This window comes from Exophiala aquamarina, assembly GCF_000709125.1.
Source record: "Exophiala aquamarina CBS 119918 chromosome Unknown aczIA-supercont1.1, whole genome shotgun sequence".
Taxonomy (NCBI): Eukaryota; Fungi; Ascomycota; class Eurotiomycetes; order Chaetothyriales; family Herpotrichiellaceae; genus Exophiala; species Exophiala aquamarina.
The window spans coordinates 1,493,896-1,506,817 of record NW_013550587.1 but is presented as its reverse complement, the minus strand read 5'-3'; the positions used below and the strand labels follow the sequence as shown (position 1 = coordinate 1,506,817).

Here is a 12,922-nt window from a genome sequence, read left to right as displayed (position 1 = left end):
CCCAACAACTCACCTTGTCCGATCCTGGCCGTCTCCTCAGAACTCCAACCATTCTGTATTAGCCCAAGCAAGAGTCGTAAAATCCCTACCTTAGCAGATGGGATGGGTTTTACCATGCTTTCCTTGGAGAGAATGTTTTTCGTCCTTGTAATGGGCTTCATGTTTTTTAGCAGCATTGCGCGCCACTTTACCAAGCTTAGTGTGCTTTCGCACATGTCTGTCAAATCCATATGTAGGTTGGTAAATGTTGCTAACCATCTCGACTCCGAAGAGCAGTATTGGGATAGGGGAGAACTTACTCTTGATATCGCTCCATCGTCTTGCGATCCATCTCACCCAAAGTCTGCAAGGCCATCTTGATGTCTGTAACTAGGCTGTCACATCTCTGTTTGCTGAAGTCTTCACGAACCACAACGCGCATCAGCTTCAGATATTCGCTGTGAGGAGCCATGGTGTATGCCGGGACAACCCATCCACGTTCTCGCAGTTGATGGGCAATAGCAAATTCATCATAGAGGTGCCCATCATCCGGGTCAAGCCTGAATGCAACAACGGGTAGGGAACGGCCACCTCCTGGTGACATGATGATGAAGCCTAAGGCACGTAGCTGTGCTGCGAGGTAGTCTGATGTGCGGGTGAGATTGAGCATGATACTTCGATAGCCACGTTTTCCCAGACGAATCATCTGGTAATATTGGCCAATAACATGACTGGCACCCTTGCTGAAATTCAAGGTGAACGAGGCTTGATCAGCACCAAGATAGTTGATGTTGAAAACGAGTTCCTTGGGGAGGTATTCTGGAGATCGCCATACCACCCAGCCGACGCCAGGGTAGACCAGCCCATATTTATGGCCAGAAACATTGATGCTGACGACCTTTTCGAGTTTAAAGTCCCACTTGAGATTCGGGTGGACAAATGGAGCAACGAAGCCACCGGACGCAGCATCGACGTGAATTGGACAGTCAATGTTCCTCTCGATCAAAAGCTCATTGATCTTGGCCGTATCTTCGTACTCACCGGTATAGGTCAAACCCAGGATGGTACAGATACCAATGGTATTCTCGTCCACCAAGTTGACGGCCTCTTCTGGATCAATGACATAACGGTCCTCTGTGCAGTAGACATACTTTTCCTCCACGTCGAAGTAGCGAGCTGCCTTCTCCCAACACACTTGCACGGCACTGTTCATGACAATGTTGGGATTGGAACAATCTTTGCCTTCAGCTTTGCGTTTATTGGCCCACCTCTTCTTCATTGCGAGCACAGCTAGCATGATGGCCTCACTGGACCCAATTGTGGAGGTTCCCATGGCATTCTCCCCATCTTTCCCGACCGGAGCATTGAAAAGGCGGGCAATCATGTTGACGCAACGGTTCTGGATTTCGGCAGATTGAGGATACTCTTCATAATCGATGAAGTTCTTGGAGAATGCATCCGTCATGAGTTGCTCGGCTTCGTCCTCCTGTTGCATATATTAGCTTGAGTTGGCGTGAAAGGTCAAGTCTGTCCTACCATGAAAGTTGTCACGAAACTTGCCAGACTGGACGAAAGGTCAATTAGCATTAGTCGAAAGGCTGAGGTTGGCTCTCGTCCACTCACTTAAGCATTGGGTTTCCGTCTAGGCTGAGCTCATCCTTGATCATTCGGTAGGCAATCTCTTTAGGCATTTCTCTCTCTGGCATTTCCTTGGAAGGGAGATCCTGTGCGGCGAAGCGAGAGCCATAAACCGAGGTAGAGAACTCATCATCACCAGGAGCCTCAAGTGAGATATGCTCAAGACCAGGAACGATGGACGAACGACGTTGTGGATGGTCGAAGGGTTTGCCTGCGTTGGGGTCTTCCGAGACACTAGCTAGGTGGACCATCTTGGCTGTGGGAGAGTGAGCAATGAGCAGGACGTGGACTAAGGCTATGTCACACGATGGAGGAGGCAGGAATGGACACAAGCAACGAAAACACCACGAGCGATGGGAAACTGGCCCGAACTTATACTTCAGCAGACAAGTGGGCGGTGCCGAGCAAGAGTTGCAAGTCGGCAGAAGCCAAAGGCAAAGCTCGACGCAAGCTGCGCTGTTTTTTTTCCTTCTGCAACAACAGCTTGGTACAGTAGCAACAGGATTTCATGTGAGAGTAACGCAGGTTGATTGGGTGACGGTGACCACTTGATTGAGGAGGAATGACGACGCTCGATTTAGGAACGTTCGGAAGATCGAATGGGTAACTGGTGAGGTGATGATGAAGCAACAACGTGAGCCAACAAAGCTGTGCGTCCTGCGACTGGCCTGCGCCAGGCGAGTTAGTGGCGCCGAGGGGCAGGAGGGATTGTCATTGGCGGTGGCTGCGGGGGAAACCACGCCGTGCAGGGATCAACTCCCAGCCAGTGCGCGGCCCACGGGCCCTAATATGCTTGGTATTTGCTTGGTCTTGCCTGAGTTTGGTGCCTGGCGCGCAGGGGAGCCGCCTAGAAGTCCTACTTATGGGCTTCTTAGGCATGGCCCAAGGCCCGAGGCCCCTTCGGCTGCCCTGGGCTTCAAGGTGGGTAGCGTCCGACTCATTGAGGCACATTTACTTCGGTAGCTAGGTAACCCTCATGCAACTGTGATTCGGACCTTGACACATTCAAACGCCCTCCAACACCTTGGTCCTTGAGCCATCCTCGACTATTTGAAGCTACGACAGTTCAAGCCTGGCCCATGATACCCTAGTGGAATGACTGTTTATATTGCCTCCTCCAGCATCACTTCACTTCTCTCACGCCGCTGCTGCTCCTACCCAGTGCTGCTCCACCATGGACTCAGCCTCAGCCTGTATTGCCAGTCGAAGCTCATTCAACTCAGGCTGTCTGTTGCTGTTGCTTCTCCAGGCCCTGCACAATGCATGCACATCATTTAGCGACGCCTTATCATCTGAGTACTCGGGACCCAGATGATGATACCTGTCGGGCCCTGACTCTCCATACAGCTCCTTCAACCGCTGTTTAATGTCATCACGCCTCTGGCCTTCCAGTTTCAGTACCGTGAGGCTTGATCTGCTGTGAGTGGACTCTTCGTCTCTGGCAGGAGGAGTTGTGCCTTGGCCATCTGACGTATTACTCAGGAGTCTTCCGATCCTGGAGAGATGTCGTCCCTTTGGTGGCCAGGAGAATTTCCTGGCTAACCGTGTCATTGAGCTGGTTGACATCTCTTCAAGCTCCAGCCTATCCCTTTCCGAAGGGATACCCGGTCCAATGTTCAAGAGGACGGATATCGGGACGTCTTTCCCATAGATTGCAAACGCCTCATCAAGGCCTATCAACGTAATGGGGTGAGACTGCGGAAACGTATCGTCGAAGAAAACCGTATTGCCGACTTTGTAAGGATCCAAAAAGAACTTGGCCGCCCCTGTGGCTGCAAACACCTCTGGGAGCTTCCAACGCTCGTGTGCCGGTCCAGCCCGAAGACCTGCTTGGCCTGAGCCATGAAGCGTATATGACCGGAACAATTGAAACCCCATTTTTTGATTATTTGTCCGTTGTACTACGCCAACGGCAAATCTGTTTCTGTCAGCAATTGGAATCCGGTATTAGGAAAGCACCTTACGCATATTTGCATCGACTCGAGGTATGTTGAATATCCGTCTCCTGCTCGTTATTGGAGCCAAGCAATGATGGATCCAGATCATATCGTTCTAGAACTCCCTGCACGACAGTGGTAAGCCCGTCTTGGTCAAGCTTAAAGAGCCGTTTTCTTTGTGAAGAAAAACTCGTTGCATTTGTTGCCATCTCGACATCTCTGGCTATTTCCATATACACTGCCATGCAGGTGGCGATATCCAGGCGATACCGACCAAGCAACAATGCAATCCATCTAGGGCAGCTGTCAGGACTAGCGATTCCAAAATCCCAACTTACAGATATCAACTTACCCGCCCGTACCAACACCACCTATAATATCAAACAATTCGTGGGGCGCCGGCGGTCTAACAGCCCCGTTTTGCTTTGCGATGGCCTTGCAAGTTTCTTTGAGAACGGTCAATGTCGCCAAAGCTTGGAGGCCACCGCCATCTAAAAGGCATCAGCAGAAAGGAAAACGACTCTGGGAGCCCACTGGCATGTAGTTAATGATTTCTCACCAAGGGTCAGTATCCTCAACGGCCGTTGATCCTCCATCAGTCTTGCTTTCGTTCTTGATTTGTCTATCCGCTCGCAAAATGCGCCGTCCGCCCTCGATGTTTTTACTATGGAGAGGGATGAACTCATGACCATTTCTAGCCCCTTCAGAAATGCGCAATTAGGACCTTATGACTCTGAAACCAAAATCAGGCTGAGTAACTTGAGCCCCAATCACCGGATAACCTCTCACAGTCATGAATCTGTGGCAATATGAACAGGTGACACCATTTCCTTGTCCAAGGACTTTGCCTTACTGGGCTCTTCACGTCAGTATTGCTCAGTTGTGCGTTCCCGTGCACCGCCTCGTCCAGGGGTGCCTACAGACAACACCCGGGCCATTCGGCATGTCTTCGGTAAAATTGCTTCTGCGGCAGCATAGGCCCCCTCGGTGTTCAGCCTCATGTATTTTGGCGACAATATCTCGTATTTGCATCATCCAGCACCTTGTTTGTTTCATGAACAGTCGAGGTTTCTGGTCTGCCCGTCTTCCATCTAGGCAAACATATCATCTCGAGGTCGCCTGGCAAAGCCTCGACAATATGTCATGCGTCCAGCTCTTCTCGAGGCATTGCGGAACTTCTGCGTTCCAAATTCTACTGCAAAGGGGAATATTTGGAAAAATGCGCCTGCCATCAGCAGTATTCAATTCTGTCAGTAAACGTGGAGAAGGCGCCCCACAATTGCCCATGACACATCGGTGAGTTTGGTCAGTACTCTCTGCTGTACTTTTAAGAATAGTATTCGCTTGTGAGCATGACGAGATATCACTCCTTCTAGCTGAAATATAGCGAGATCTCAGCCTTACTGAAACTCAAGCCCCAGCAGTCACAAGAGGTACAGTATTAGGGTTTGAATATGCAAACCCGGTCACGCCCCGTTGCGATGGTCTCGCTTGGTATGCTCTTGATGTCGCCGCCCTCACTTGGACCTTGGGTACTAACTTCTTGTAGATGGAGGGGGTATTCGTGGCATTTCATCCCTGTTGATCCTAGAGTTCCTTCTTGACCTTATCACGCAAGAATTAAAGAGAAGGGGTGTCTTACCAGATGAACACTCAATCCTCGACCCACAGGAGGTCTTTGATTTTGCAGTTGGGACAAGCACTGGAGGGTAAGCTAATCTCCCCCAATATCTTAAGTTTTGGGCTGATCAATTCAGGCTGATTGCTTTGATGCTGGTCAAACTTGACATGACAATTAATGAATGCCTGGAACAATATCAGATTTTATCAAAACAGATCTTTCGTAAAGACCGTCCACTTTGGCGAAGAATATTCGGATCGGATATTTCCAAGTATTCAGCATCTCGACTTCAGACAGCAGTAGAAGGATTACTGTCACGGAAAGGCCTCCCAGCTGACATGAGCATGCGCTGTAGCTCGCAAAAAAATAAAATGATAGGGTATCTCCTCAACCTTACCTGATCTACATCAGAAACATGTTGACACAACCAGGTCGGTTCTCTCCCACGAGCTGCCAAGCCTTGAGACAAGATTTTTCTGCACCCATGAGTGCTCTGGACCGTATCACTTGAATATGATGAATTGCGATCTGCAGCTGCGGCACGCAGCCCGTGCCACATCAGCCGCCCCATCATACTTTAAGCCGATGAGGATCCAGGGACGTCAGTTTGTCGATGGCGGTTACGGCGAGACCAACAATCCTTCATGGGCCGCATGGTGGCATTATAAGCAGAATCACAATCTATCCAGTGATCAGACACTAGTAATGATCAACATTGGAACTGGAACTTGCGCCAGAACCGACAGCGAGCCACAGGCGCAGCAGCGGCCGCTCTGGACGAAGTTAATACCAAATGGCATTGTAGCTGCTCAGGGCTTGATGGCCGATCTCGCCAAAATGGCCACAGATGCAGAAGCTCCTGCTTCCAGACTGTGGTATATTGCGGACACCAGTCCCGAGCAGCTCCTGATTGAGCGTTTCAGCGTTGATACTGGAATTGACACGATCAAGCTTGATGATTGGCAAGCAGCGACAAGCACAAACCGACCGAGTATCGTTGAGGTCAAGACTAAGGCTTATCTTGAGAAGCCTGAGGTCCGACAGAGCCTCGAAAGAGCTGCTATTGCCCTCGCCGACGTGTATGTTGGCCGCCAGGCTGCATCGGAGCCTCAAGGGTTTGAGACAGCCATCGGTGACGTAGCACAAGCCCAACTCTCAAGCTCCTTTGATGTATCCGCAGCCGCTGGGTCGACGGGGGACATGAAAATGACACAGAGCATATTCAACCGTCCAGAATCATCTTTGCAAACTCCGAGCCTCCTGCCTCCATCCGAACCCACGCATTCACCCGCATCCTCACCCCCTCGTACGCCGGAGCCATTGCACCCAGGTAGAACAACCCACGACCCAAGGATTTCATTCGAGAGGACCAACGGTCTCCTACAAGGGCAGGGCGAGCAGTTCAGCAACAACCACGAGTTCGGTGATCCATCGTCCCCATCGCTGAGTGCTGGGAGTCCGTCAAGATCTAGCTTGAGAAAGGCAAGACGCTCGATGACGTACCCTCTACCGTTGGGCCGAGCGTGGGATAATGAGGACGATTGAAGTGTACCGAGGGACCTCCCTGATATGTCAGCGCACTTTCCGTTCGACTGCCAGATCGAGGCACTCACGGGGATATTTGAAATACGCGGGATGGGTGGCACGCCGCATTTGCAAATTGCATTATGCCACCCAGAGGTAAAAGTAGACTACATTCTCAAGGGGAAGAAATTACTGTAACATTTACAGACCGAAATATGAGCATATGAGAGGGAGTTCAGATACCCAGGGATGCAACTGGTGCCCAGCACATCCTTTGGAAGGTATTTGTCCCTCTACGACTTGCAATTTCAAAATCATTTCCATAGAATTATTAATTCAGCGAATTGAATGAGTGTGTTCTCAATTCCTCCTTCGGCGTAACAAGAAAACATGCCCTGACTGAGAACTGTGCATAACGGCTGGAACTGAGCAACATTCCCCACTCCGACAGGAAGAAATTACTTGCCTAAAGTTCAACCACTGCACACCACCTTTGGCAGTCTGGTCGGCCTTGGCCCTTATCCAAATCTCAGCATCGAACCACTTATAGCTGACGAGGCCGAAAGGTTCTTGGAATGAACCTCACACACGGGCAGCAAGCCACTGCTGATTAAAAAGAGTACCTAGCAACTTTTGAATTCAGAACTTCCAGCGAGTCTATCAGAGTTCCGTCTACCTGCTGAGTTGCAACTCTGTCCGTTCTGAAGGCAAATCAGAAAGCTTGGGTACAATCGTTCTTCGATGGGTCGAATGAATTTTGTTGGCCCCTCCACTGATAGAGGGGGAGAGGTATCATACCTATATATGAGACTCCTTAGGTAGCAGCAGCAAGTGAATACCTAGTTCTTCCGATCTCCGGCAGTAGTCCACAGATTCTCGGCCTCCTTCCTCATGATTTTGAGATTATGATAGCTTGAAATAGCACGAATGACGGCCAACCCCTCAAGCAGCCTCATTTTCGGATGTCAACAGCATCCTCATCTCCATAAGAAATGGTCTCCTTGAAATGAGGCATTCGCTCACCATCGAGGCCCGCGTAGTTTTCATTCCTCGAAAAGAAACATCCCATTATACTCCATTTACAGGTGAAGACGTTCTTTGTTGTGTGCCTATGAAAGAAACGCGAGCGTGGAATCCATGACACGTGCAATGGCAGGTTAATCGGCTTTCTGAAGGGAGTGGCCGGCTGGTAGGTGGAAGCTCATTAGTCGGATAGTGCTGTGGTTCAGTGGTTCACGAGTTTGCCCGTCGCAGCTAGCAGGCTAGTTAGCGATTCGAGTGGACTTCCGCCCTCGGAGGTTGAGAGCATCAATCCATCTTAGGGATGCATAATGAATCGAAATGAACCCGGGAACATTCTTGTTTCTTTCAGATTCTGTGATGTGTAATGTATGTATCATATTGTCGTAAATTAAGCATTATCTTGGAAAATCAACTAAATGTGAGAAAATGATAACTGTGCTGGCTTGCTGTACATGCCACACAGACCGACATTCGCGGTCTTGCAGATGCTGGGTTTTTGCTGTTTCAAAAACTAACCTGATGCACGACGTAGATAAAATATATAGAAGGAAATGGTGTCGGAGTAAGGAAATGAGGCGTCTCGCTTGCTTGCCTGGTTGCTGGAAATGCTGGCGCTGGAAAACACGTCGATCATCAGTCTGTGGCCCTTTTATTTTTCTTTGGCACATCGGCAGACGAGGCAGGCGAAGCATCCGGATCAAAGGTCGAGATTGGTCTTGCAGGAGCAGGAGCAGGAGCATCGTTGATACTCCCTGAAGCAGCACTTGATGCAGGTACAGCGGAAGCTTCTGAGTCATTCTTGGTTGCTGCCTCTTGTGCCTTCTCCTTCTCCTTACCACTGCTAGTGGCCGACTTGTTGTCTTCAAGTGCAGGGTCGTCTTTACTAGTGCCGCCATCTTTGGTCAAGTCCTTCGCTTCTTCATTCTTCGGTTCCTCCTCTTTCTTCACGTCCTCCTTCTTTGCTTCTGCCTCCCTTTTCGGCTTAGGCGGTGCACTTGCAGGACTCTCGTCGGGATCCTGGATTGTAGCCACAGGCACCGCACCGACCGCGGGAGGTACGCTCGGAGTGTCAATCACAGGTGCAGCAGCAGGAGCAGGTCCCGCGACAATGGGAAGGGGGAGAGGAAGAGGCTGATTAGGGGGCCTCGACTTCAGCGCCGTATTGTTCCCATCAAATCCTGCGCCAGCCATATACATATCAGGGTTATTCAGCGAATTATTCCTGACTGCACGATCGAAAAGGCGAGTGAGCCTTGCGACTTCGGACCTAACCGTGACTTGATGTTCGTCTGTGTCAATTTCATCGTATCCGTGCACGCCACGTGTAATGCCGAGCCACATAATCTCCGAATTCTCGATCTCATCGACTACCCTCTCGAGGTCATCCCTGTACATTCTTGCACGCATCGGTTGTCCTCGAGACTTCAGGTAGGCCACTACCCCGGCTATGATGGTGTTGAGTGCTCCAAACACGGTGATCAGAATGTGCGAGCTTTCGGACGCTCCAAGGCCGGTGAGAGCCGCACCCAGCACTACCTGGGTCAGCAGCAGCGTGTTTGAGAGCGATGCGGTCGCATAGTAAGTGAAGCGTTGAGAATTGAGCTGGCGAATGGCGCGTCCGTAGAGAGATTTGGGTGGTGGTGACTTTGTGCGCTCGCCCTTGGGCAGGTCAGCGCTGGTGCTGGGTACACCAACAAGCATGCAGAATTGTGCATGGAAGTCAACAGGTTTGGTCTCCTTTGACTTGCTGATTACGTTTGTGCTGCTGCTTGAGTTGGCGTAGTCCCACAACAAGGGCGTACGTTCGCTTGTCATTTTGAAAACACAAATTATGGGTTGCTGTCTGACAACTCGTGTGTCCTCCCACGCCCCTGGTTTGGCAGAAGGCTGGTTCGCCCAAAAGATAGAATTCGTCCCAGGAGAACGATTCGACTCACGGTACTCGTCTAGTCACTAACGAGAAGCGTCTTGCGATTGAGGGGCAAGCTGGCTCAATCAGCCGCTTGATACTCAGGGTAGAATGGTATGCAAGGCTGAAAGGTCAAAGACACGAGCTGTCTAAAACGCGTCAGCTGCTTCAAAGCTGCTCTTCCGGTTCCGCGTGGAAGCTCACGACTCGGAACTACAACAATAATATCAATGCTAACAGCACGTAACGCTCACCGCAAAACACAAGGACAGCAAGCTTCAGCTGAAGAGGTCGAGCTTCGGCAGCTCATGTTTGTCGACAGAACGCGGTTTAGCGAATATCTTGTTAGTGGGTGTACCAATGGAGAAAATGGTTAGGTGGCTTCCCCGAAATGAATAACTATGCCGGGATAGGGATGGTTAACACTGATGACCCCTCGGCGTTGAGATTATTCATCTGGGCCCTACTCGGAACGAACCGAAGCTCGTATCGGCATAGATAAGGAGACCTGATCTTCATCTTCGTTTTTCTGCGCGGAAGAGGCCGAGGAGCGTGAAGAACGTCGAGATTGTACAGAAGTAATGTTTTCAGTAGGCGCCATTGAACTGGCGATGGATGACCAGGAAGAGGTTGCAGGTCGCATGAAGTACCTAATTCCGAGTAGAAAAATGTGGGTGTACGATACGTGGCACCCCTTCTACCTTTTGCCGGGGGCAGAAGCCCATTTTCCGAACCTCCCTCACCTTGGGTGGGCCCCACATTGACGGTGAACAAGGAGACAATTTCCAACTCCAACAGCCTTCATCAATAGAACTGTCATCGTCAGCCCACAATCAAAATCAGTAGCTCAAAACTTGAGAAAATACAGAGAACAATCAACAGCTACAGTAGCATTACCAAATGGCCACCCACTTTAGTACCAATTGGACGGCCGTTTGGGCGTGCTCCCCTTCCGCACCGGGAGGGTGAGCCACGCCGTCCTGCCTCACCCATTCAGGTGGACGCCGGCATCCCGGCTCACCTGCCTGTGTCCTGGACTCGCCCGACCGGCCCGACCGGTCGCGGGTGGGTTGGGCTGTGTCCCGAGAACTCCGGTGCCAGCCACCCTTCATGGCGTACCAGGCAGCTGTAGAATCGGTGGATGCATAGAAGTCGTCCGCATAACGCCTGCGGTTTTTGAATTTTTGACTGTACTCAGTAGCTGCGTCGCGCAAAACTGCTATTTCTAAGAGGTAGAGCGCTCGAACAGAAGAAGCTCGACAAGCGAATCATAATTGACATCAAGTAACCATTGAATAGACCAATACTCTCTAACTCGACGCATCCAAGACAAAGACCTTCCAACATAACATGGTCTTATGATTTCCTTCGCAGCATTGTCTATTGACACTGCGTAAACATGATTGCAGCCAGCCACAGTAACCAGGCCATCTCCACGACGCGCGGGGTGATCTAGAGGCAATATCTCAGAAATTGTAAGCCGGATGGAAGAAGGATAGATGAATAATGCACTGGTGCTTAACTCTTTAAATAAGTTATCCTTGAGAATTCTACAAGCTTGCGTGGACAGACTTTGGTACGTGGGAAACAGATACCGTGATCAGAAATCGGATCTCGGATCTACATTCTGGTTCCTCTGTCCCTCATAACTGTCTCAACGTAAGGTTTCAAGCACCCTGACCTTGGTGAAGTCTCTGAAAATGCCTCCTAGCATCCGAAGCTCTCTGAACTCGACTCTTACCATACTTCAACTAAATCCGCCAGGCTCGCTTCAATTGCTGAGGCCAAGAATTTCCTAATTCGAGCACTCCACTTCAATTCCGTTTAGCAGCTTTAGACCTGTTCGATTGGCCATGTAACTCTCGGGCTCTGTCAGCTCAAACAAAAGTTGAGCGAGTTGATGGCCATTTTCACACTTGGTTGGTGCCTGTAGAATTGCGTCCATGACGTTTGCTATAGGTTTTCATAGAAAAGAGGAAAGGCTCATACAATGCATACCAAATTCCACGCAACCACGTCAGGGGCGAATGAACGAGACGTCTTCAACAACTGTGCTAGGTCCACCCAGTTGGCTCGGTACTGGTTCACGAGCCATAATGCGCTACCTCGTTCTTTGGTCTCTTACTTCCCTCGTTGTCCTCAGAAAGCTGAGCAGCCGCGTCTGTCAGGGGGTCGTCCTCGGGTTCTGACAAACAAAGTGTAGAAATATCACTGTTGCCACTACCTGGTAAAGTAATGGCCGTGGGACGATCTGGACCAGGTGGAGATTCTCTGTGGCTTGACTAGTGCGTAAGTCAGATGGGAGGAATTCATTGCAACTACCTGACATGGTTACCTTGCTTGGAATAGCCTCTGTGTCAGGGGTTCGTGACGCTCTTCGCTATTGACACTGCAACGAGTGTATGCAACGTGGGTCTTGTACGTCAAGGCACTGATAACAATTGGCCACTTGATACGGCCCTGGTCGGACCGTTGCCAACTGCCGGTCGTCGAGTCCCAAGTCACGACTCATGAGTCCGAGTCCTTAGGTTGACGAAGACTCGGACTCGGGGCTAGATGACCCGGCAGTCGGCAAAGCTGCCTGATCCTTCAAAAACTTACTATAATCTTTTCTTCGTCTTCTGTAAAGGTGAGATGGTTAGTCACAACCCTTTTCGATAACTCCTTGTTGCTTTGACAAGCTAGCTGAATACTCACTCATACTTGCAGTTATGAAGAGACTGTGTCTTTGTCAAGACACTCAGCGATACTCTTGAACCTGTATTCAAAGCTGACATCCCAATAGGATTCCATGCTGCTTCTTCCAGCGGCCTGCGCTTCGGCAGTTGCTCGGTGTGGGCTAGTAGGGTGGTGTAGCACTCATGCCTAGCCTCATCTCAACGTCTAGATATTGTCGACTCGAAACTCTCTCCCTTCTTCTGAATGCTTGTCCTGTATTGTGTGAACTCTTGATCTCTTGGAGACGTCCCGACAATGCAAAAGCCACCTGCTTCCCGGTCCAATCATACATGTTGGAGTCCGTCCCGTCTCCCAAAACGTAAACATCGCTGTCATCCAGGTCTTCAATGAGTGTCTCAAGGGAAGCTAGGTTGATGGCTTAGACTTCAATACGGGCTCCATCCTCGAGAGCTAGGTAAGCCGTAGTTAGATTAACTTAGAATGAAGAGGATCTCGCATCTCATTTCGCGACTTAACATGTCGAGCAACGTCGATGCGTTTTGGACTTGTTGTGTAAACATCTCCGCAAATTGGATTGAGAATAATCTCCTGTTGACATCAACTTCTGTATTT

At 50.1% G+C, this 12,922-nt stretch overlaps 4 protein-coding genes across 4 annotated transcripts; 1 reads left to right on the top strand and 3 right to left on the bottom strand.

Annotated features, from left to right (window-relative positions):
- Positions 1-295: 295 nt before the first annotated feature.
- Positions 296-1,868, bottom strand: A1O9_00541 (glutamate decarboxylase; the record flags this gene model as incomplete). The annotated part of the gene is made up of 3 exons (XM_013409704.1): positions 296-1,465; positions 1,516-1,543; positions 1,603-1,868. 3 exons carry the CDS (start codon positions 1,866-1,868, stop codon positions 296-298), a joined length of 1,464 nt encoding a protein of 487 aa, XP_013265158.1.
- An 886-nt stretch (positions 1,869-2,754) lies between these two features.
- Positions 2,755-4,150, bottom strand: A1O9_00540 (uncharacterized protein; the record flags this gene model as incomplete). Its single annotated transcript, XM_013409703.1, has 4 exons — positions 2,755-3,535; positions 3,582-3,848; positions 3,907-4,045; positions 4,114-4,150. The coding sequence occupies 4 exons, from the start codon at positions 4,148-4,150 to the stop codon at positions 2,755-2,757; spliced, it is 1,224 nt and encodes a 407-aa protein (XP_013265157.1).
- A 943-nt stretch (positions 4,151-5,093) lies between these two features.
- Positions 5,094-6,288, top strand: A1O9_00539 (uncharacterized protein; the record flags this gene model as incomplete). Its single annotated transcript, XM_013409702.1, has 3 exons — positions 5,094-5,263; positions 5,312-5,554; positions 5,607-6,288. Coding segments are annotated over 3 exons (1,095 nt in total), but the record flags the coding sequence as incomplete, so codon positions are not given.
- A 2,067-nt stretch (positions 6,289-8,355) lies between these two features.
- A1O9_00538 (uncharacterized protein) lies at positions 8,356-9,537 on the bottom strand (the record flags this gene model as incomplete). Its single annotated transcript, XM_013409701.1, has 1 exon — positions 8,356-9,537. One exon carries the CDS (start codon positions 9,535-9,537, stop codon positions 8,356-8,358), a length of 1,182 nt encoding a protein of 393 aa, XP_013265155.1.
- Between the last annotated feature and the right edge of the window lie 3,385 nt (positions 9,538-12,922).